At 42.1% G+C, this 24,573-nt stretch overlaps 2 protein-coding genes across 3 annotated transcripts in view; both read right to left on the bottom strand.

The window, feature by feature from the left end:
- The window catches only part of PDIA5 (protein disulfide isomerase family A member 5), a 130,403-nt gene that overhangs the window by 25,092 nt on the left and 80,738 nt on the right, over positions 1 to 24,573 (bottom strand). For both annotated transcript variants that reach the window (XM_030579850.1, XM_030579851.1), the window contains exons 12-14: positions 7,913 to 7,983; positions 5,414 to 5,577; positions 3,239 to 3,369 (exon numbers count right to left, since the gene is read on the bottom strand). In XM_030579850.1, the coding sequence (XP_030435710.1) occupies positions 3,239 to 3,369; positions 5,414 to 5,577; positions 7,913 to 7,983 (366 nt within the window). The remainder of the gene's footprint in view (positions 1 to 3,238; positions 3,370 to 5,413; positions 5,578 to 7,912; positions 7,984 to 24,573) is intronic.
- LOC115659554 (actin, cytoplasmic type 5-like) lies at positions 16,317 to 16,781 on the bottom strand. Its single transcript, XM_030579852.1, has one exon. The coding sequence runs from the start codon at positions 16,779 to 16,781 to the stop codon at positions 16,317 to 16,319; it is 465 nt and encodes a 154-aa protein (XP_030435712.1).

Genomic DNA, 24,573 nt, shown 5'->3' on the forward strand with positions numbered 1-24,573 from the left:
TCCTGTGGCACCTTATAGACTAACAGACTTATTGGAGCATGAGCTTTCGTGGGTGAATACCCACTTCGTCGGATGCATCCAACACAAAAGCTCATGCTCCAATAAGTCTGTTAGTCTATAAGGCGCCACAGGACTCTTTGCATTGTTCATATAGTGGGTGCTGCTCTTCCACCGAGTCAGTACTAACAGCCTAATATAAATTAGGAGTCATTACACTGCTAGAAGAGCCATCTTTTGCATGAAACATGAAACCAAGACTCTTACCAATCAAAACAGCCTGACACAAAGTCCACTGAGATCAATGGGAGTCTTTCCATTGACTTCAAGGGGCTTTGGTACATGTTCAAAGCCATTAAGATCCTTTTGCAAGCACAGAGGTGTTAGCCTCCATGTCCTGGCCAAATTCTTGATGGGGAAGTTATGCGCTGCCCACCTAAATCCCCCCTGTAGATTTGGCTTGATTCAGTATGCCTCACTTCCTGTTTTAAACGACTGTGAAGGGTTGCACTGTGCTGTTAAAACACTGCCACATTCCGATCCCACAAGTGGCTGTATTTCAGTGAGTGAAGGGATTCCTAGATGCATTAAGTGCTTTGTGTTATCAGGTTCTATATAAATGCAAGCAATTATTTTGAAAAGGATAAAAGGCAGGAAATGACTGTGGCCTTTGCCTACAGGTTTATTCGTCTAACAGAAGGCTTTAGAAAGGTCAGAACATTCAACCTACTGTTTTAGATCCAAAATCTAAATCATCAGAAGTTCACAATTCTTACAAAAAAAAAAAAAAAAGACAAGCTCCTTCATAGGGCACTGACTGGATATAGTAACACACTGCAGGACTGCACTGGCCTAGGATGCGGCACTGAATAGAGAAAGAAAATTATTTGATCTAATGAGGCCTGGCAATTTTAGCAGTGCTCCTTCTGCACTAAAATAAGCACGTTAACGTTAATTGGCAAGCATAAGCACGGAGAAGTCCCATGACTGAGGAAATGGTAAACAAAAGATAATCTATCAAATTTAGCAGAAGGCACATTGTCAGGGCAGAAACGCAGCCAACTCCGTATAGGATGATTTGTACTGTTCTGTTTCCTTAATAATGATCTTACTGCAACCAGAGATTTAAAATATTCATCAGTTCTTTCCTACCAGGCCTGACTAAAAGCAGGCTTGCTGCATGTGCGTGTGTACCCACCCCCACATGCACACAGACACACATTAAGCAAAAACAAATCTGCTGAAATACTGTACACCCTGAACATGGGAAATTGTAATGGAAATTTGGTCACTCTTGACTACAAGTCAAACAGCCCTGCGAGGATATTTAATAAACACCATTCTATCCTCTATGCAGACAGACTCACATACCACTTTACCCAAAGGTGTGCTGTGAAACTACATCCAAAGAGTAATCCAGCTGCACCAAACAAGACTGAGTTACGCCGACCCATTAATGCACTTAAGGCCGGACTGAGATACCCTTACTCACAATGAGGTTAGTACCTTATTTCATAAGTAGCCCTGTTGACTTCAGTGAGATTACTTATGGTATAGGGTACTATCCATCACAAGGAAGAGTACAGTCACATGCTTTTGATCACTGGAGTTGCATAATGATGAGTCTCTAAACCATGCCCTTAGTGACTTATGAAGACTAAAATATTTTAAATGCATGCTTTTAAATAGTATTTATTTAATTTAGATTTTGTTAAAATGACCTAAAGATAATCACACACACACACACACAGCGGGGTGGGGGAAGAAAAAGATCTCTTCCCTCCATGGATGTTGTTCACACTAGGAAGCTAGGGTAAAATGAACTAGCTGGAGAGAACAATGGCATATATCTTACTTTTACTATTAAATGTATTTGCTTTTAAAATAAACTTCATTCTTAATCAATAGGGATCCATGTATCAGAAATTCCTGGCACAAGGGCAATTTTTAGTCAATGGGTGGTGGGAACTGGAGTTGAAAAAGGATTAAATCTCTTTGCCCTTTCTTTTACAACCTCCCAGAAATTCCCTTCTCTCTGCGTCTCACATCCAGCAGAGCTTCACAGGAGCCCAGAATGCATTCATGTTTAATTTTCTTACAGAAAAGCAAAATAAGGAGCTTTCTTCCTGCCTGATTACTCAAAAACAGTCTCCAGTTGTGTGGGAACAAATCCGATTGAGAAAATTACATATCTAAATGCTATCAATTAATTGCAGAGACAGTCATCTTATGGTACAGTATTCTGCATGAAAAATTGGGTGGGAGCAGGGTCAGGGCCCTTAATAAAACAAATCAGGCCATAGATATTAAAGAGACTCCCCCCATCACAAACCAAAACACCTCCCCAAGACTAAAAGCTGAATGGCATCCAGTCACCTCTGGACTAATACTGACAATGGAAGGGATGACTCTGCTGATTTAAATAACACAGTGCAAATCAGGAAGAAGGCCAAGTGCCAGTGCTGGCTGGAAACATTTCTAGCACTGAACATATTTGAAAAAGAGTTATTTCAAATAGTGGGAGAAATTGGCTTCTCTCCCCACCCTGCACATCTGATTTACAAAAGGCCTGATCTAAATCTCCATTTATCTCAATGGAAAGACTCCCTTTGACTTCTAAAGGGAGCTGGCTGGAACTTATTTATACGTAAATGAGATAATCTGGTGATGAAGTTGTTAAAGTTGGACTCTCGTTCTAGGCAGGGATCAAAATGTGGTTCAGATTACTCCTGAAATGGCTCCATCAGAATTTAGATTTGGAATATCAAGGGATTGATTCACCCTTGCACTACTCCATTGATTTCACTGTAGCCAGTATGGCAAATAAACTGGAGTAACATACTAATGAACATACTAACATATCCATCACTATATTATAAGGAATCAATTTATGTTATGCAGGCCATAAAATGAAGCAGAGGAAAATAAATGCACTTTCTGTTTATTCATCTGCCTCCTTTGTGAGCCCTTGCAGTACAGTCAGTCTCTGGATTAAAGCTGTAGGCTGTTTGCCCCATCCTGCCCCCCCTACAGATTCATGAAATATATTAGGGAGGGTCTCAAGCAACTAAGTCAGACTGAGATATGAACTTCTACAAACTTAGGGTGTTCAGATTTGGAGGTTTGTTTCAGGTCTATGTCTAAATTAACGACTGTTTACAAAAATATATACAACGCACAGGATTTCAGATGCTTCAAGGGACACAAAAACTATATGATAAACAGAGACACAAATACTCACATGGGGCATAGAACATGACAAGAGCATGCTTCTTCTTCTTTAAAGACTCTCTGAAGTCTTCTCCGGCTAGATGGATAACATTTGTTAGCTTTTCTTCCCAAGCCAGTTCAGGTGGAGGTGGCGCTTGCGGGCTAGAGCAGAAGAAAAAATAATGGATCTCTTAGACCTTTTTAGAAGCATGCAAAGAGGTCTTGTGGCTCAATCACCTATTGCTTTGAGGAAATGGTGGTAGAGGATCCTTATGGCTATTTGTGCAAAAGAAAAATGCACTTAGCATTTCCATTGCCAGGAAGGACAAGAGTTAATTTTCAGAAATCAGTAAAAATGTGATTTTGAACATGACTGGTTCAATATAGGAAAACCTTTTATAAGTCACAGAGTGGACTTTTGCTCTAGAACCATTTAAAATGACTGTGGGAATTTACAGTTCTGAAACAAAGATCAGGCTGAAATAAAGGTTTCCTGATTTGCTCTAGTCACACCAGCATGGCTGCATTTATAGGCGTGCATATAGAACGTTAGGGTACAGCAGGTGGAATCAAAAGGCTATTGACATACATTAATCACACCCACTAAAGCAAACCATGTACTGTGTATCACCATAATGTAAACTTGTTAAGTCTTTCAAGACCGTCTGGGAAATACAAAAATCTAAAAGTGAAATCAGGATACAATAATCAACACTAGCCCATTTTGGAGGGCAGGGAGTATATGAACTGCAATATTTGAATAAAGAGAATTTCATATATCAACTGTGATTGCATATAGTGTCCAGCTAATAGCAATCCTGTACACAGAGAGTATCCCTAGAAATCTCTTGTTATTCACCACCTCATGGACATGGCTCAGACTCATTCTGCTGTATCTTAAATAAGAGATTACTTATATAAAATCATCAGTGTGAAGGCATATTAGCAAGACTTTCATTTGTCACTGCAGTATTAAATTACAGTTTTCACACTATCCTGTCATTTTGAAAGATAGTGTTTTAAATACAGTCGGCTATGGATAAAACAAAAGAAAACTCAACATTTTAATTCCATTCAAGGTCATTCACTAGACACCAACCATATTTCCATCACTGCTGAGTTGCCCAGTTGCTAACAAAGGAATCAGGATACCTGGGGACCAGATCCTCAGTTGATGTAAACTGTCATAGTTCTACAGACTTCAATGGAGCTCTGACAATATATCCCAGCTCAACATCTGGCCTCTGAGTATTGTATCTGGCACTGTTTTGAGAGCGTCCAGTGATTACAGCAGGAAGAAGGAGTCTGTATTCCTCACGGTCACTGACTTTGTGTGTGAACGTGGCCAAATCACAATCTCACTGCCCCCCAGTGTAAAACGTGTCTAATACTTACTTTCCACACAACAGTGTTGTGAGACCAAATCAATCATTTGACGTAACACAGTTAGAGAGACTTACAAGCTCAACACAATAAAAATGTCCAAGTATTATTAACCAAACTCTTGCATTAAAAAGCAAGGTTGGATGCCTCATTTCACAATTAGATGGTGAAAATGCAACAACTTCAACAAATAATCGCAAAATACAGATGAAAACTCTTTCTGTGGTACAATATAGCAAAGAGCGTAAACATAAAGTATCTGAAAAAACAAACTCTGTACGTCAAGAAAAACAATTCTTTATATTTTTCTTCCAAAACAGTGAATAGAGACAATTACATCAACAATTCTTCCCTCTTGGAGCTACATTCTTCTCAACGTGCATTCAACCTAAATCTGTACGTTTTACTGCAACTTGTAAGAAAGATGCCATTTTTGATGGTCAGAAATTACTTCAGAAAGAAAAAGGTACAGCTACAAGAATTTGGCTGCTAAAAAAGGAAAACTACTGGCTAACAGACAGAGGGTTCAGCTAATGCCCCCCCCCCCGAGAAAGGCTTAGGAGATATTTTAAAAATATTTATTTTGGGATAGAATTACCGGGACACATATTTAAAAAAAAACATAGCAAACAAAGGATTTTGTATATTAAAAAAATATAATGAACACCTCTGTGTGGCTTTCAGTACTTCCAATTTGTTTTTTTTGTTAGTAAGGATTTAAGTATGAGATCAATCTCAGTTTAAGATTTACTTCTTCACAAAAGCAATCGTCTGTGGCTAATAGCCAGAAATCTGGATGAAATCTCCAACTCAAACAACTTACTTTTGCAGCCAGTCAACGATCTTCTTCTTAGTTCTGAGCTGCGGCAGAGTGTACTTCTCCTCTCCATCCTGAAAGTACTTCAACGTAGGGAACCCTGAGATGTGAAATCTTTCTGCCACAGCCTTGTTGACAGTAGCATCAACGGCTGCAAGGACACCAGGACTCTGAAACAGAGAAAGCTAACTGCAAACCACGGCATTATACTCACTCTTAGCCCAGAGATGGTACAGATTCAGAGGCACCCGTATTGGTTTAGGCTCCACGTGCAAACTGCATGTATATTGAAAAACACAGCGGGCTCCAAATATCACTGTGAGGGGATGGATATGTTTTACCAGGTCATAAAGCAGGGGTCGGCAACCTTTCAAAAGTGGTGTGCCAAGTCTTCATTTATTCACTCTAATTTAAGGTTCCGCATGTCAGTAATACATTTTAATGTTTTTAGAAGGTCTCTTCCTATAAATCTATAATATATAACTAAACTATTATTTCTGTAAAGTAAATAAGTTTTTTTAAATGTTTAGGAAGCTTCATTTAAAATTGAATTAAAATGCAGAGCCTCCCGGACCGGTGGTCAGGACCCGGGCAGTGTGTCACTGAAAATCAGCTCGTGTGCTGCCTTTGGCATACATGCCATAGGCTGCCTACCCCGTCATAGAGTCAAAGTTACACAAGACCTTGCAGCTCAGCCTGATGCACACAACCAGCTTCAGGAGCCTAGCTGAACACTGACCAGATGTATTATGGTCAGGGGAGGGGGACAAATGGGAGGAATTCTCCCTTCCAGGCTGGGTGGCTGTGAAGCCATTCAGACAATGCTACTTCAGCCCAGTGGCTGCAGAGGCCATCCACATCCCTCATACGCCCTGGCCACAGGAGAGCTGAGGAGGAGGACCGGAGGACATATGCATCAGCAGATCCTCTGGTCCTGCCTCATCCCTGCCTGTGCAACCCAGGCTCTGCCCTGTGCCAGGGCAGCCCACCTGCACAACTCTCTTCCCCACATCCAGCACAGTGGGACTGTCTTGGTTCTATTGCTATGCACAGCCACATGGGGAAGCAGGATTTTCCCTTTACCACGTAAATTATTAAACATAGGTGACCTTGATACACTCTCTACCCTTCAATTACCCACCCTCAGAACCCTCTCTCCACCTCGCCCTCCCTTTTGTCCAGTCCCACATCTCACCCTGCATATCCTACCACCAACTGAGAAGCAGCATGGAGCAAACTGAGCTCCTGATCCACACCCCTGACACTGAAATCTTCCTGTCTACCGTTGCTGAAAACTCCACTTTCCAACTCCCCTCCCCAGCCTGTCACTATGGTGCCATATGCTCCCCTCTCTTTTTCTCCTAACACACATGAAGTTATTTTTTCCCTTACAACATCGCTACAAACCTACCCTGTTGTCTCCAATCCTCCCACTAACTCATTGTCCATTCCTTGGTCAGTGCTTGCTTCCAGTACTGCAATCCTGCCTCTTCTATATGGCCTCCCATACCTCCTCCTGCACCCTTCCAATCGATACTGAATGCTGCTGATAAATTAACCACTCTAACCATGTCACTCCACTCTCTGAAGCCCTCCTCTGGCTTCTTCTCACGTTCTGCATCAACTTCAAGCTCCCATCTAGCTTTTAAGTGTCTGCATCATCTATCCTACATCTATTCCCCCACTTCCTCCTACCTCATCCCCCAGAAGAGTTCGTAAATGCCCCCTTTCATATTCTCCTCCCATTCTCATCTTCATGCCTTCTCCCCTCAGGTCTTCCCCTGCAACTCCAATACACTCTTGTGCCAAATAACCACTCTTCATTCAGATTTCCTTAATTGACACCTTTCTTTGGGAGGGCTTGATGGGCTTCAGGGAAGGGAGCATTACTGAAAAAGGACCTACTGTACTTTGAGACAAGACCTTTGTCTCCTAGGCATTGAGTGTCTGAGCTGCAGTGACCTTCTCTTCTGTTCCTGTATGGCCTGTGCCGTGCTGGTGCTGAATCAACAACAGCGATTCTCATCATCGCTGGGTCTAGGATTCTCTTCTTAGTTACACTGATGTACAGTGGAATGACACCAGTGTAAAATCAATGTATACAAGACGAGAAACAAGCCCGTTAAATTTTTGCATTTATACCACAACCAAAACCCCCCACGTCGTCTTAATTTGCATTTAGCATGAGGCCTTTAATGAATGGGAAAATAAACATTTCCACTTTATATTTGGGTTTGATCATATTGTGTATAAATAAGGCCCTACAGCACAACATATAATCACTTGGCAATTTTGTTTTCGCTCAAGACAGAATGTTCTTGCTAACGCTTTGGCAAGGCTCATGCATTACCGATGAGACTACTTTGGAAGCACATCTCAGCGGGCCCTGTGGGAGGATGAGAACAGCTAAAATTGTGGCAGGGAGGGATGGAAAAGTCATTTTTATTACTTCTGGTATTTATCATAGATTATTTGAAAAGGGGGAAATAAAGGAAATTAGCTTACATCACTGGTTACGTGCAGCATCTCTGCGGCCATCTCATACTCTGGCTTCATCTTCTTACAGTGCCCGCACCCTGCCAGAGAAAACCCAAATTAAACTCTACATTATGTAATGATATTGGCAGCTGGATTTAGAGCTTCACGAAAAACAAAGAATCACTCCGTGGTTAGCCATTGCCGCATCCCGACACTGTCAATGTCCAGAACCATGTAGTGGAGATTTACTTGAATTCAGAACATGTTTTATTTGTAAAGCTTCAGTAACATTTCGGATCATTTCCAAAACGGTCACTAGAATTTAACTTGTTTAAACAAATGCAATGGACACATTCTGCAGGATTCTGGAATGAATCAGAAGTACAGAACACACAGTATCTGTCTAGACACTGACACAAAATGTGGCCTTGGTCAAGTCACTCAACCTCTCTTGCCTCAATTTCCAAATTCTGATCGACTTAGAGAAATGATGTACCAGGGTAACTTCATCAATTTAAACTTGGGTTTATGCTGGTGCATCTTAAATTAGCAATTTAATTTGGATTACACTGCCGTGATACAAAGCCCACTTTAGACTGATGCAGCCGTTTTGCATTAGGGGATTGCACCACCTTAATCACTTCCATGTCCTTACACCAATACATATATTCTTAATGAAGGCAAGGCCTGTAAAATGGAGAGAAAGGTACTTCCTGTGTGAAAAGCAACAAAGAATCCTTAAAGACTAACAGATATATTGGAGCATAAGCTTTCATGGGTGAAGACCCATTTCGTCAGACGCATGTAATGGAAATTTCCAGAGGCAGTATAAATATGCAGGCAAGAATCAGTCTGGAGATAATGAGGTTAGTTCAGTCAGGGAGGGTGAGGCCCTCCTCCAGCAGCTGAGATGTGAACACCAAGGGAAGTGTGAAGTTATTATTTATTATTTTATCCTTGGAGCTCCTAGGAGCACTGCTCATGGACCCAGGACCCCGGTCTGCTAAGTACGGTACAAACACAGAACAGAGTTGGCCCACCATTTGTCAAGGGGCAAGAGCTTGAAAGCACTAGAACTGGTTATCAACAGCTTCAAACAGGCAGAAACCCTGAAGGCGGTTAATGTACTGTGCTGCAACAGGGATGTATTGCATTTAGATACCTGGTGATGATCAGCCCTAGAGGTGCTTTTATTTTCCCCTAGGTTGCGGTCAGTCATGTTGTTCTCCTCCCTTGCTTGTTGCTGTATTAGGCACTCAAAGTTTCTGTCTTTACTGGGCTTTGAATACCATATTTGAAAACGGGGCTTGATGTCCGTTTCAGTGTGGCTCCAGCAAAAGCCGTTTTCTAGGCTGCGTAGACTGCACTGGGGCTATTTTTAAACCATTTTCGAAGAGTGCACTGAGCCCACCTATAGGGCCAGATGAAGCTCAGTGGAAGGATTCTGGAAAAAAGAAAGTCAAAACCAGAGCAGTTATGGATCTATGCTTGAACATGGTGTTAGAACCTGGCCAGACACCTGTGTTTGCACCCATAACTGATGGAACTGTGGTTACATTAGGTTCAAAGCCCATCACAGACAGGGCCTAAATTACAACATTATGGCATAACATCTATGAAACAACTAGGCACAGCCCCAACTGCTATAGGTGATACCAGGAGACACTTTTAATGTGAGTAAAACAAATAAAGTTTTAAAGCCATTAAATTGGCAGAATACAGGTTGGTCTTGGAACTGAAAGGCCTTGCCTTGGGGAGCTACAAGACGAGCTTTTAAGTCAGAAGAGCAAAAGCCCTGAGCTTGGAATCAAATGTGATACACTAAGAGCATGGGCAGCTCCAGGCCCCAGCACGCCAAGCGTATGCTTGGGGCAGCAAGTCGCAGGGGGCGCTCTGCTGGTCGCCGTGAGAGCAGCAGGCAGGTTGCCTTCGGTGGCATGCCTGCGGAGGGTCTGCTGGTCCTGCAGCTTCAGAGGATCTCCCACAGGAGTGCCTGCGGAGGGTCCGCTGGTCCGAAGGCAGCCTGCCTGCCGTGCTTGGGTGGCAAAATGCCTAGAGCCGCCCCTGACTAAGAGGTGAAATTCTATTCAGAAAAGCTGGAATAGCCTGAAGAGTTACTGTCTCAGCACTGCAGTCATTGCTCATCTCGTTTTTAAGAGTATGCAAAAAGCTTGTAAGATGATTTATTTGCCACTGCAGAAATCCTGCAGTCACATAGCTTTCTGGGAGGGATTGACAGTTCCCGCTGACATAGAGTTGAATTGATTTATTTAACCTTTTTGGAGCACGGAATTTTATTCATTTTGTGTTATCCCATCCTGTAAATAAAGAAAATTTTGAATCATAGCTCAGATTGCTTGAGATGTTTATTCAGCAACCCCAGAGATGGGCAGTCTCTGATCAATTACTTGTTCATTTGGCTCCCCCAATAAAAAGAGGGCTACAATGTAGGTTTGTCCAGCTTCTTGTTGACTGCTGATCAGCAAGCATGGGTTGGTATTAATTGCCACAAAGATCAATGCTTTTCCGCTGTATTTGTTAATTTATCTTAGTTCTCGCATGGCAGGGTAGGAAAAGGCAGATTAGGCATATCTTGTTTGGAAAACAAAAATGTAATTCGTAATTCAAGGAATTCATAGCCCTTTACACTAGTACAACTCCACCAACTTCAACAGCATCAGCTCCCAATTTATACCCATGCAAGACAGAGGAGACTCAGGACCATGGTATTAAAACCTTTCAAATATAAGCCCAAAGTATCCCAAGAAACATCTCTCATGTCACGGGAAGAACAGGTAATATGGTAGCACAATATTTTGTGACTGCAGGATGGAAAGAGGCTATATTCCAGTTAGAGCTGTCAATTAATCACAGTTAACTCAAGCAATTAATGCAAAACAAATTAACTAGATTAAAAAGAATAGTCTCGATTAATCAGTTTTAATCGCACTGTCAAACAAACAATAATAGAATACTAATTTCAATGTATGATAAATATTTTTGGATTTTTTCTACATTTTTAAATATATTGATTTCAGCTACAGCACAGAGTAAAAATGTACAGTGTTTACTTCATATTTTTATTACACAAAAGATACACAAAAGAAATCATTTTTAATTCATACAGTACTCATACAAGTACTGCAGTGCAATCTCTTTACTGTGAAAGTGCAACTTCCAAATGCAGAATTATTTTTAAGTAACTGCACTCAAAAATAAAAGAATGTAAAATTTTTGAACTTACAAGTCCACTCAGCCCTACTTCTTGTTCAGCCAATCGCTAAGACAAACAAGTTTGTTTACATTTACGGGAGATAATGCTGCCCTCTTCTTATTTCCAATGTCACCTGAAAGTGAGAACAGGCATTTGCATAGCACTGTTGTAGCCAGCGTTCCAAGGTATTTACATGCCAGATATGCTAAATATTCAGACGCCCCATCATGTTTTGGCCACCGTTCCAGAGGACATGCTTCCATGCTGATGACGCTTGTTAAAAAAATAATGCGTTAAATTAAATTTGTGACCGAATTCCTTGGGGGAAAATTTAACTTCTTCTCCATGATTTTATCCACATTCTGCCATATATTTCATGTTATGGCAGTCTCGGATGATGACCCAGCAAATGTTGTTTGTTTTGACATATTCACAGCAGATCTGACAAAATGCAAAGAAGATACCAATGTGAGATTTCTAAAGATACCTATAACACTTGACCCAAGGTTTAAGAGTCTGAAGTGCCTTCCAAAATCTGAAGAGGGACGATGAGTTGAATATACTGTCAAAAATCTTATGAGAGCAACACTCTGATGCTGAAACTACAGAACCCAAACCAGAAAAAAGAATATCAACCTTCTGTAGGTGGCATCTGACTCAGACTATGAAAATGAAGGTGCATCGGTCCACACTGCTTTGGATTGTTGTTATCAAGCAGACCCCACCTGTCCTCACTTTCAGGTGACATTGTAAATAAGAAGAGGGCAGCATTATCTCCTATAAATGTAAACAAACTTGTTTGTCTTAGCAATTGACTGAATAAGAAGTAGGACTGAGTGGACTTGTAGAGGTTCTAAAGTTTTACAGTACTTGTATGAGGTGAATTAAAAATACTATTTCCTTTATCTTTTTGCAGTACATATATCTGTAATCAAAAATAATAATATCAAGTGAGCACTGTACACTTTGTATTCTGTGTTATATTTGAAAAATATTTGAAAATGTAGAAAAACATCCGAAATATAATAAATTTAAATTGGCATTCTATTATTGTTTAGCAGTATAATTAAAACTGTGATTAATCGCAACAATTTTAAAAAAAAATCTCGCTATCAATTGCAATTTTAAAAATTGACAGCCCTAATTCCAGTTAAACTAAGGCTACAAAAACCCTTTAGCTAAAGCTTTTACTATCATAAAGAGAAACTACTCTGCCCATTTTTATGGGGAATTTACCTTTTCCTTTTATTTTGTGTGTTGCTGCCTGCCTAGTCCCTCCAAGAAGAGAAAAAGAAAGACTAAGTTAAGTCTGATATCAACATTGCAAATCAATCATCTCTCCTATAGTTACTTATTCTACCTTCCACTAACCTTGCGAGGATTGCTGTTAAGTTCTCATGGTCAATGAGAAAGCCATGAAAATGAATTCCAAGGTCATTGCTTTCCTCTGACTGCCACATCATGCTGTTCAGCACAGTTTATATTTCCCTGAGTGCTAAGTTCCTCTAGTTTGGATGCTTTCTATTGGAAAAATGAATGAGAAAAACAACAACAATTCTACAAGATGCCTTTAACCCAGATGCTATCATGTGCTGCATAAGATCTGCTGGGATTCTCGATGGAAGCCCACAGGTTTTATGGCAAACACCTCTGATGTGCACTCTGAGAAGATGCACTTTTGTATTAAACGTATATTGATATGAGGAGCCATTAATAGCAAAAGACAAAGCAAGGAAAGTGACCTATACGGTCCCAGAAGAGGAAGACGGGTCACAATCAAGTGCAAGGATGTCTTGATGCCTGCTGCAAATATGCCTTCGTCGTCTCCCCTGGCTGGGGCTATTGGGACCATCTGACACACGGGAGAGAGTAGGACTGTAGATAAGTGAGAATAAGGATAATTGGGAGCCTCAGGGTATGTCTACACTGCAAAAAACACACACACATCCCTGTGGCAGACAGTCTCAGTGCCTAGGACAATTGACTGGGGCTCGCACTACGGTGCTAAAAATAGTCCTGTCGACATTCCTGCTTGGGCTGGACTCTGGGCTCTCACACTCAGCAAGGGGGGAGGTGCTCGCAATCCCGTCTCCAGCCTGAGCAGAAACGTCTACACTGCTGTTTTTAGCCCTATTGCACAAGCCCCGTGAGCCTGAGTCAGCTGACCCAGGCAATGAGATACACCACCATAGGGTTTATTTTTTGCAGTGTAGACGTACTCTTAGACTCACATCACAGGAAAAAGGAACTCCCGCGGAAGTGAAAGTTAGTGACTCTCATCCCGCAGCAGGAAAACCAGCCCTGGGCTCTGCAGATTTGCAGAATGATCTTCGGCAAATGACTTGACATCTCTGTGCCTCAGCTTCCTCCACTTATTCAATGGACATCTTACCTAGTCTGCAGGGCTTAAGAGAGGTGAAATGCTTTGAGCCACTGCAGTGAAATGTGATACATAAAACAAGTGTAAATTATTAATATTCCATACTGAAAAGAGAAGGGGATCTAAACTTTAAAAAAAAGCTACAAAAAAATCAAGTACTGTACATACTGTGTAACGCAAGCCTCTCCTAATTGTTTTTAAATAACTGCACGAACAGAGTTCCAGTTTCCTTATTTATTTATAATTTATGTTCTCAACTGCCCTCAATAACCACGGAATAAACAGCTTCTTCCTCCAGTGCAGTTGCTAGTTAATCAGGAGTCAGAAGGCTCAATGACAACAGCCAGAATCATGTTGTTTAACGTCCTCTGTATCATTCCAAGGCAGAGAAAGCATAGGGATTGGGCATAAACTGCAAGAATCAGGAGACCAAAACCCCACTGTCGGGCAGATAGGACTGTAACTTGGCACATCCCAAGTGCTAGCAGCTGGAACTGCTTTCAGATACAAAGCAGTTGAATGAGCGGGTGGGATGATATTAATTTGGAAGAGGTAGCAATATATCGACAAAGGGACGAGTTACAAAGAGACTTACATCACCAGTGAGCAACTAAATATTTCCATACTCCCAATGTTCTGCTCCAGTCCAGGAAACCACAGTTACAAACAGAACTGACAAGAAAGCTTGTAGGTACAGAAGGGAGCTTTTATCACAGACAGCAGGCTGGAGAATTTTGCAAACATATGCCTAGTTGGCGGCAGCTGTGAGGTCCACCTTTGAAGACGCCATTACCAACATTTCAGTCTTCTTGTGACAATGCAGGAACAGAGGAAAGTGCTCTGTGAGCTCTCTTCAAAAAAAGATAAAAGCACCTTAGAGCAGCGGTTCTCAAACTGTGGGTCAGGACCCCAAAGTGGGTCGTGACCCCATTTTAATCATTCGACTTGCTGGGACCCAGGGCTGAAACTGAAGCCCAAGCTCCACCTCAATCGGGGTAGCGAGGCTTGTGCTGCAGACCCCTTTCACCCCACCTAGGGTGGCAGGGCTTGGGCTCCGATACCCCCCACTCAGGGGTCATATAGTAACTTTATTGTCAGAAGGGAGGGTCACAGTGCAATGAAGTTTGAGAACCCCTGCCTTAGAGCCTCAAGGGCCAGATCTTCTGCAGATGTAAATCCATGTGCCTCTAGTGAAACCAAACGAGCCATGCCAATTACTCAATGCTTGGGGGAATTCTGTGCCACTGCACACGTGTAGAATTCATGTGTCCCACAGATTTTTTTTTCTCCACAGAAAACACATTCTGACTGCGAGGCACTGCAGTTACACCTTTTGCCCACCAGGGGCTGCTGTGGTGCCAGAACAAAACAGCCGGCTCACCACTGATAGGGGCTGCTTGGCGGGGTCTCACAGACTGGAGTTCAGAAGGGCTATTGAAGGGTACAGAATGAAGCAGGGGTGCAGAGCTACATGGTGGCTGAGTGGAGGTGCAGAGATGTATGGGGGAAGATGGAAGGCTGAGTGGGGCTCTAGAGACACGGGGGGGAAGAGGAGGACAGGGACACATGGGAACCAGTGGAGGTGCAGGGACACATGGGGATGGGGAGTTGGGAATGGCAGGACACCAGGGGGGTGGGGAGGGGGGGCAGGTACACAAGGGGATGGGGAGTTGGGGGTGGCAGGACACCAGGGGGGTGGGGAGGGAGTGCAGGGACACATGGGGCAGCTGAGTGGGGCTACAGGTATATATGGAGACAGTGGGAAGGGGTGACTCAGTGGGGGTGCAGGGACACATGGGGACAGGGCAGATATTCCTGACTGAGTGGGAGAGGCTAGGGGTCAGCCAAGGTTTGCATGGGGGAGGCTCCCCAACTCTCCCTCCACCTCCCAAAAACAGTTCCATATTTACACACACACACACACACACACACACACACACCTCCTCTCCAGGTTCTCTCCCAGGCTCCTTCCCAGCAATTTGTTCCCTCTCTCTCTCTTCCATTACCCCTGACTCCTCCTTTGCACTGCTTCTGAGGGGTACAGGAAATATATTTCTGTGTTGTAGTTTAAATGAATTATTACTCCAGGCTCTGTATTAATTTGCCTAGTAAGGAATCTATTTGTCAAAAAACATTTCCTGTATCTTTTTGTTGTCTGTATTGTTACAGAAATACTTGCTGACAAATATTTTGACAAAAGTTACCAAAAAACTGAAACTGATGCGACTACATTGTGTTTTGACAAATAAAAATATGCAGAATTTTAAAATATTGTGCACAGAATTTGTAATTTTTTGGTGCCAAAGTCCCTCAGGAACAGACAATTCACGCCACCTGAGGATTTGGCCCCATGAAGCGATGCGACACATTGGCCCTGATTCACCACTGTGTTACTGCAGCTTTATACCAATGTAGCTCACCACTGTAACAATAATAAATAATAACAACAACAACAGGAGATATAGTAATCTCCTAGAATTGGAAGGTACCTTGAAAGGTCATCAAGTCCAGCCCCCTGGCCTCACTAGCAGGACCAATTTTTGCCCCAGTTCCCTAAGTGGCCCCCCTCAAGGATTGAGCTCACAACCCTGGATTTAGCAGGTCAATGCTCAAACCACTGAGCTATCCCTCCTGGAGCCACCAATCCAGACAGAATATTTACACTCCAGTGGGGCAACGATCTTGATTTTCATTGTGCTGGGTGTCAGGGCCGTGATTTCCTTCTGCATTCTGTCAGCAATGCCAGGATACATGGTGCTTCCCCCAGACAGCACTGTGTTAACATAGAAGTCCTTTTGGATATCTACGTCACACTTCATGATGGAGCTGAAAGTAGTCTAGTGAATGCCACAAGACTCCATCCCCAGGAAGGAGGGCTGCAAGATGGCCTCTGGGCACCGGAACCTTTCTTTCTCAGTAGTGATCACCTGACCATCAGGCAGCTCATAGCTCTTCTCCAGGGAGGAAGATGAAGGAGCCGTGGCCATTTCCTGCTCAAAGTCCAAGGCAACAGAGCAGAGCTTCTCCTTGATGTCATGCACAATTTCCCTTTCAGCCATGGTGGTGAAGCTGTAGCCTCTCTCCATCAGGATCTTTATGAGGTAGTCATTCATGTCATGGCCAGCCAAGTCCAGACGCAGGATGGCATGGGGCAGGACGTAGCCCTCATAGATTGGGGATGGGGTCACCCACACAGTGCCAGAGTCCATGACGATACCTGTGGTACGCCTAGAGGCATACAGGAACAGCACAGCCTGGATAGCCACATACATAGCTGAGGTGCTGAAGGTCTCAAACATCATCTGCGTAAAACTGGAGTCATGCAGCATGGACTGAGGCCCACTGTTTGCTACGATGAAAATTGGAAGTATCCGAGGGCTAGGGAAGAGATTTTCAAAAAATACCTAAGTGACTTGGGAGCATAAGTCCTACTAGCTCTCTGTGGGATTGATACTTTGCAGCCACTTTGATAGATCTGAAAATGCCACCCTACTCTTATCTGGATCTCTAGCACACTCCTTCCCACCATAGATAGTAGCATTTAGCAAGTGAAAAAAAGGGACATCAGAATGGTTCAGACATCACACTGCAAAGGAGAATGATTGAATGAAGACATGAGCATATAATTCTATGCAATGAAACTATCTATTCTACCACTTACCTGTAATGAAACATCTAAGTCACAATTATTAGCTGCAGGTTATCGGACAGAACAATCTCACTTTTAAAATAAAAATTAATCATGGATGCACTACAGAGATGGCAACGTTCATATTCCACAACAACTGCTGTAATTATCAGACTTATCTCCAAGTAGAGAAATGTTTTCTACCTGTAAAGATCGGAGGTACCTGCATTTTAGCCTTCAGTTAATAGCATTACAAAGACCAGAACCTCAGTAGGGAACATGCTAACCTTTACAGGTTACTGAATCGGATGGACAGCTAGTCTGTTGAAATACTGCAGGTCTTAACCCAACTTCACCAATGTGAGGATATGCCCAGTACTGCACTCTCTTCCCTCTTCCATACATACACGCCCTCCTACACAGTATACCCAACCCTGTGGTCTACAAAGCAAGAGAGCAGGAATGGAAACTGAATCTAGACCTTTTACATGGCAGTGTAGAGCTTTAACTAAAGAGAATTTCTTCCCTCCCCCAAAATAAACAGCATTCTTATTTACTATATGTGACACTTGGGACCATTAAAAAGACACAAAACTACAAACAGTCTGTATTGCAGCAACTTGTTTTCAAAACCACTGCTAAAAACATATATATTTCTACCCCTGAAAACTTACAGTTCTGCCTACAGAAGACATGCAGAAAACCAATTATCCAACAACCAAGCTACTGCATAGGCAGTCTTACTGCTGCCCCCAGAATACAAATATCACTGCTTCTCCATGGCACTTATTTACCGATTGTTTCTCTCAAGTTAAGGCTATATAAATATCACAATTTTGGCCACAGCCTCAGACACTGCTGTGTTGAAATGAGAGGCTGTCAAGAGAAGGCAGGTACATGACAAGCAAGAGATCGTCACCAACCTCTAGCTGATTGAGAACGAGCAATTTCTGATTTGCAGAACCCTAGAGACAAATTAAAATATGAATAAAGATTCTAAAGAATCATTTTATTAAATTCCTTCCACTGACAAGCTATTCGGGCAACATTAGCATTTATCAATATTCATTAGAACGTGCCATTTCTGCATTTCCCTGTGGCTGCATACTACAAATATTTCTGTTAACCTAATGGGAAGAGAGAGGTTAGGTTACTCACCCTGTGCAGTCAGTGTAGTTCTTAGAGATGTGTGTCCCTGTGGGTGCCCCACTTCATGTGCATATATGCCCCATATCCTGTCTATCAGATCAAGCTATATGAGGCCATGTGGCCAAACCATCCTCAGTTCCTTCTCCATCGCCAAGTCTCATAAGGAAACTCTGAAGCAGAGGGGAAGGAGGGCAGATAGTGGAGCACCCATAGCGACACACAACTCCGAGAACTAAAGTTACTGCATAGGGTGAATAAACCCTCCTTCAAGTAGTGTCCTTGTGGGTGCTCCATTTCAAATGACCCCTGAACAGTATCCACATAAGGAGGAAGGAGCTGCGGAATCAAGTCCAAAAGAGAGGAAAGAATTGCATTGCCAACTGCCGCATCAGATCTAGAGGCTCAATCAAGACGTAGTGCTCTATTAAGTTCTCAGCAACTGAAAACATGGGATTAGAATGGTATGCAACTCTGACTATGGCAACCACTGCGGCTTTGGCTTTAATTCCTTAAATTTGATATATCATTACCATCACTGCAGAAGGAGAGGAGATATAGTTGAACTAAAGGTCAAGAACTGGATTCCCCTTCCTCTTACAAGCATTACACTGTACCTGAAAGCACAAAAATCTTGCAGATAGCAGAAAGATTCACAACTGTTTTTAGAAAGGTGATCCACAAGTTCTGCTAAATGGACTTACATTTAAAAAAACCAGGCTTGGATGATCACTGTATTCTGTGGGAGAAATCAGATAAACCTAGAAAGTTTTATTCAATGCTTCTGTCAGAAATCCTTTGTGCATTCACCCATTTTCACAGTTACAGCATCAGGGCTAAATTCACCCAGGGAAGATCCTGGCAAAGGAAAACTCCCAAGTGGGAGGGGAGGTGCAGAAGGAGGTAAAAAATTCCACCCCATTGGTCAGGACAGCTCAATACAGAGGTGGTATGGGGAGGAGAGACGGCTTAGTCAGAGCTCCTGCAGATCACATTCATAGTTTAAGCCAGAAGGGCACATGATCATCATCTAGCCTGACCTCCTGCAGAACTTAGGCCATGTACTTTCACCAAGTGACTCCTGCAACAGGCTCAAAGCTTCTGGTTGATCTACATTTTTCTTCTCAATCTAATCTCAATTTAAAGCAACGGAAATCCATCACATCCCTCAGCAAGTTGTTCTAATGGCCAATTACCCCCACTGTTAAAAAACTGTATCTTATTTCTATTCTGAATTTGTCTCGCAGCAGCTTCCAAACATTGATCTTGCCTTTGCCTCCCTAGTCTCAACTTTTCGAGGTCATATGGTGCACCCCATAGAAATTAAACACATTCCCAATCTGTGGGAAGAGTTGATAGAGGTTGGTAGCACAAACTTCCCTCTCTCCAAGATGGGAGAGATATCGAGGTGGCTGATTATACCTCCCTACGCCAGCTTTGGGAAACAGGCCCTGAGCAGGTGTGAAAAATTAATTCTCTCATATTTGATTGTGAAAATAAGAGAGAACAGCACCGCCTTAAGGTGAAATTGTTGAAGAGATGTTATGAGACCACTACCATAAGAGTTCCATCTTTATTTTCTCACAATTATTCCACAACCAAATGCACTTTGTTCATAAGTCGTAAGATGATCCCCCTTCCCCCCTATTGCCAGCCCTGCAAACACAACTTGTCTCAGGAGGGAAGTTAAATTGTATTCTTCCTGACTGTTACACCACCAGCACCAGGAGAGATTCTTCATTTAGGATTTAGCTACTACACAACACTACAGAGAGTTCAGGCCAGATAGCAAAAAGTAATGTAACTCGCTGAAATTGCAAGGCGAGCTTAAGAGAGCGGAACATCTTAATCCAAGATGCAGTTTGCTCAGGACATCAGGGTTAACATCCTGTAGCAGTACAACAGGTTCTGGACCCTGCATAAAAATGTGGCATTCCTCAGAGTTATCCTGATGTCAGCAGTTGGACCCCTGTAAGTGGGACTGGATCCTCTTTCAGAGGCAGAGGGAACTAGGGGGTGGGACACAGAGAACCCTAAGAGAAGCCAAGCTTGGGTAAACAGCAAAGAGTCTTGTGGCACCTTATAGACTAACAGACGTATTGGAGCATGAGCTTTCATGGGTGAATACGCACTTCGTCAGGAGAGAAAGTAGAGTGATGTTGATGTTGGATTTGTGTTGTTACCAACAAAGTCAAACTCCAGGAAAGGGTAAGTTTGGATTTTATGCAGACTGTGTATTTTCTGATCAGATTCAGAGCAGGGTGGGAATACCACCTATGCATACATACACAATTAGAAAAAGTGCTGTGGGATACTTACTAACCACAAGTGACCAGTCAGATATCTCTTCCAGAACACAGCACCTTTCCCCACACACTGTCCCCAACATCATATTGAGGTACTGGTTCATTACTAAGACAGAAGAAACAGTAACACCAACACCAAGTCATCCCTTGGAGATAGCCCCATCCAAGTACTGAACTGGTCCATTTCCCCTTTGATCGGAAGCTCTGAGAGGATTACAGCAGAAAGATGGCAGGCAGGGCAGCAGGGCAAAGAGAATCAAGATCATTCCTCTACAGCTGTAAACCCTCTGCAATGCCAACAGGGTTTTTGTCAGCAAAACTAGTAAATATATGTCTCGAATACCCAGGGAGCAGATATATGGAGGAAGAAGGTACCATTTTAACAGTCAGTTCCCTGATTATATTACAGGGTTGGCAGGCCAAATTCCCTATTTGCAGAAGCCAACAGAAAATTGAGTGAAACCACACAGTATTTAGGAAAATAAACTTAAACAAAAATGCCAAACTCTTCCCACCTACACACACTGATTAGGTTTGTCTAATCTAACCAGAGACTGTTCTTAAATTCAGTCCAGCGGAAACGATGCAAGGCCCAGAAAAAACAGAGAGTGGCTCTAACATCAAAGCAGTGAGAGACTCTTAACCATCATGCAGCACAGATACGACAGAGGACTTCATGACTGGAAATTTTGCACCATAAGTCAACCTAATTGGTTCTATATTCTGGGCAAGGGAGGGAATTCATTCAAATGAAATAAACAAATGGCTGCTTTAACAGTAAGAAATGGTTTCATGGGTTAAGGCTATAAATATAAACCATGATTCTTTCCCAGCAGAAGTCTCCCAGGCCTGCAAGGACCAAAAGCCATCAGAGATAAGTTTCAATGTGACAAAACAAAAAACACCCCACCAAACCCATCATCATAAATGCACCCTCACTGTCCATCCCAGCAGCCAGGCCAAGGAAATGAAATAGCTCTGAACCCCTTAAGATGGTTGTGATGCTCTGTAGCTCAATTAGCACTCTGAAACCCCCTTATTCACCAATGTTAGATGATTATGATTGATTTTGTAAAAACATATGCCTTGTGAGAGATCATGTTAAAAGTCTTGACCTGTTCAACCTTAATATCCTTTTGGAATGTATGTACTATAATTGTATATGAAGTTATGAGGTATTGCTATAAGTGTTACTGAAATATGTTGGGAGACGCCCACAGCTGGCCTTTCAGTAGCAACAAAGGAGCAGTTATAGTTGGCCAGACAAGCGTTAATGGACCATCAAGAAGAATGCACTATCCCAGAGGCTTCTCAGAGAAAGCATGTACACAATCCACATAACAGCAAGGATCTTTCTAGCAGCTGAAAGAATGTATAAAAGAGACAATGACATCATCGCTTGGCCTGTCCCTTCCTCCTCTCTCGCAATCTCAATACCTGGAAGATAGACTTTGAACTAGGGAGATTGGCCCCAGGCTGGAAGGGACCTTCCAGCTGAACTGTGAGCTGCCTGTAATGTCTGTTAGGGTGACAGACTCCTTGATTCAAACCTTGCTTAGTCTGTTAAAGTTAGAATTTAGACTGTGTTTCTATTTTTATTTCTTAGGTAACCCACTTTGATCTCTATGACTGCTACTTATAATTGCTTAAAAGCTATCTTTCTGTAGCTAACGAATCTGTTTTATGTTTTACCTAAAACAGTGTGGTTTTGGTCAAAGTGCTTGGGGAATCTCAGCTCAGATTACAAAGGCTGGTGCATGTCCACTTTCCTTTGAAGAAGTGGCAGACTTATTAATGAGTTTGTACTGCCCCAGGGGATCTCTACCTGCATAAGATGGTATATTTCTGGGGTGCAAGGCTGGGAGCTGGCATGATTTTCTGGTGCCTCTGTAGTATCTATGCACCTTGCAATCTTTTTGGCTGTATTTATCCTTACCACCCCCGGGAGATAGGGAAGTATTCATCTTCATTTTACAGAAGGAAAACCAAGGCACAGATAGTTTGAAGGATTTGTCCAAGGACACAAAAAAAGTCTGTGGCAGAGCAGAAAATTAAACCTGGATCTCTCTAAGTCCCAGACTAGCACCCTAACAGTGGACAGTCCTTCCTCTATTCACATCAGTGCCCTGGGAACACTCAACAGATAAATCCCTTACTGTTATACAACTGATGAAGGTTACGTACAGAAGGGAGACCATGGACTGTCTTTGATGCCCTGGTCCTTTTGATTATCTACCCAAGTTTTACTGTATAACTTGATGGCTAGGATTTTTACAATGTTCTGACTCTTACTTACATGATCTGTCGCTATAAACTTGCATTGATTTTTTTTTAAATCACAATCCCACTTACATTTTTCAAGAGCTCAAAAAATCAATAGCGGGATTTTCATTTTACAGGTTAATAGCATTACTGCATTTTCAGGGACGTCTGTTCGAATGGATGTTAATAACTGCTGTACTGAGAGTTGGTGCTGTAATTAGTTTGATAGATATGATAGTGAATTGTCTACTGTGCGTTATGCTCCCTTGGATTTCTTTGTTGTTGGCTTTAAAAACTCTGCAATATCAAGCACTTTATCTGTAAATAAACACCCTTTGAAACATTTTGTTCATGGAGTGTTTGGATTTTGTAAGGGGGGCCTATCCTAATCTTACTGAAATCAGTGGCAAAACCTCAGTTGGCTTCACTGAGAGCAGGATAAGGCCCCAAAATTGTAGCTGAACCATTTACACTATAGTAGCAGAGAGTCTAAGAATTTCTGCTGTACAGTGGCACCTTTCCCAGGCGTTTAGAATTCAGATGAAAAAAATGAGATGAAAGCTGACATACTGAATTATTTAACAGAGGGGGAACCATTTTAATATATATTCCATAAAAAGAAAAGTTTTAAAAGGACATTAAGATTATGTAGTTAAGCATTCAAAAGTCAAGAAATGGCAAAATTAAGATGTTTTCCTACCTTTCATCTACCGATCAGTTTCTTCTACCAGCACTCCCTATAGTAGTATTTGAGCATCCTTGTGCGTTTCCATTATGATTCAAACTTTAAGTATTTTTGTCATTTCCAGACTTAGGAGCGTTTCACTTTGCATTTATATGAGTCAACATGACTTTTGTAAAGGAAAATCATGCTTCACTAATCTACTGGAGTTCTTTGAGGGACTAGATGACAGGGGATGGATCACTAGATAAATTGCCCTGTTCTATTCATTCCTTCTGAGGCATCTGGCATTGGCCACTCATGGAAGACTGAATCATCGACTAGATGAACCATTGGTCTTATCCACTATGGCCATTCTTATGTTCTCACAATGTTCTTTAAACAAATTTTATGGACGGAAGTTCTCTTTTTCTTCTTCTTCCTTTTTTCCCTTTTGAAATACATACAAAGTCCCATCCCCTTTCCAGAGCCTTGTGAGATCTGCCCTGTTTCGACCCCCACAGGATTCACACAGTACAAGGCAGGTGATGGTCCAGTAAATAATTAAATAAGATGACAGTCCAGAGAAGACTTACTTCATTCAAGGCTTCATCCAATTCTCAATGAAGCCAATGGGAGCCTTTCCATTGACTTCAATGGGAGGTGGCTCAATCTCTCAGTGAATACCTTCTAAAGTGTGCATCATGCCACACACCTTTTCAGTCAGTGAGCTCATATGTACCCTTATCAAGCGTACATGGGGTGGTGCCCTCTTACAAGGCTCTTGTGAATGCCTGCCTCATTCTCTACAATTATTTTACTCCAGTAATTTATTTTACTGTGGCTAATGTACCAGACACAATACATCTTTGTTTCTCTCTCATGTGATTGAAGTTAAATAAGGTTACATTTGGTAAAATATATTACTCATGTGTAAAACCCAATTTTAAAAGACTGAATTTCACCAGGAAACTCAAAAGGGACTTTCCCTGAATGAGCGATATTTCCCTGCCAAATTTTAGCTTCAAGTCCCTGCCATTTCAAGCGATGGAAATATTATTTATATAATGGAGGAAGTGAACCTTTGCCCA

Source organism: Gopherus evgoodei, chromosome 11 (genome assembly GCF_007399415.2).
Source record: "Gopherus evgoodei ecotype Sinaloan lineage chromosome 11, rGopEvg1_v1.p, whole genome shotgun sequence".
Classification (NCBI taxonomy): domain Eukaryota; kingdom Metazoa; phylum Chordata; order Testudines; family Testudinidae; genus Gopherus; species Gopherus evgoodei.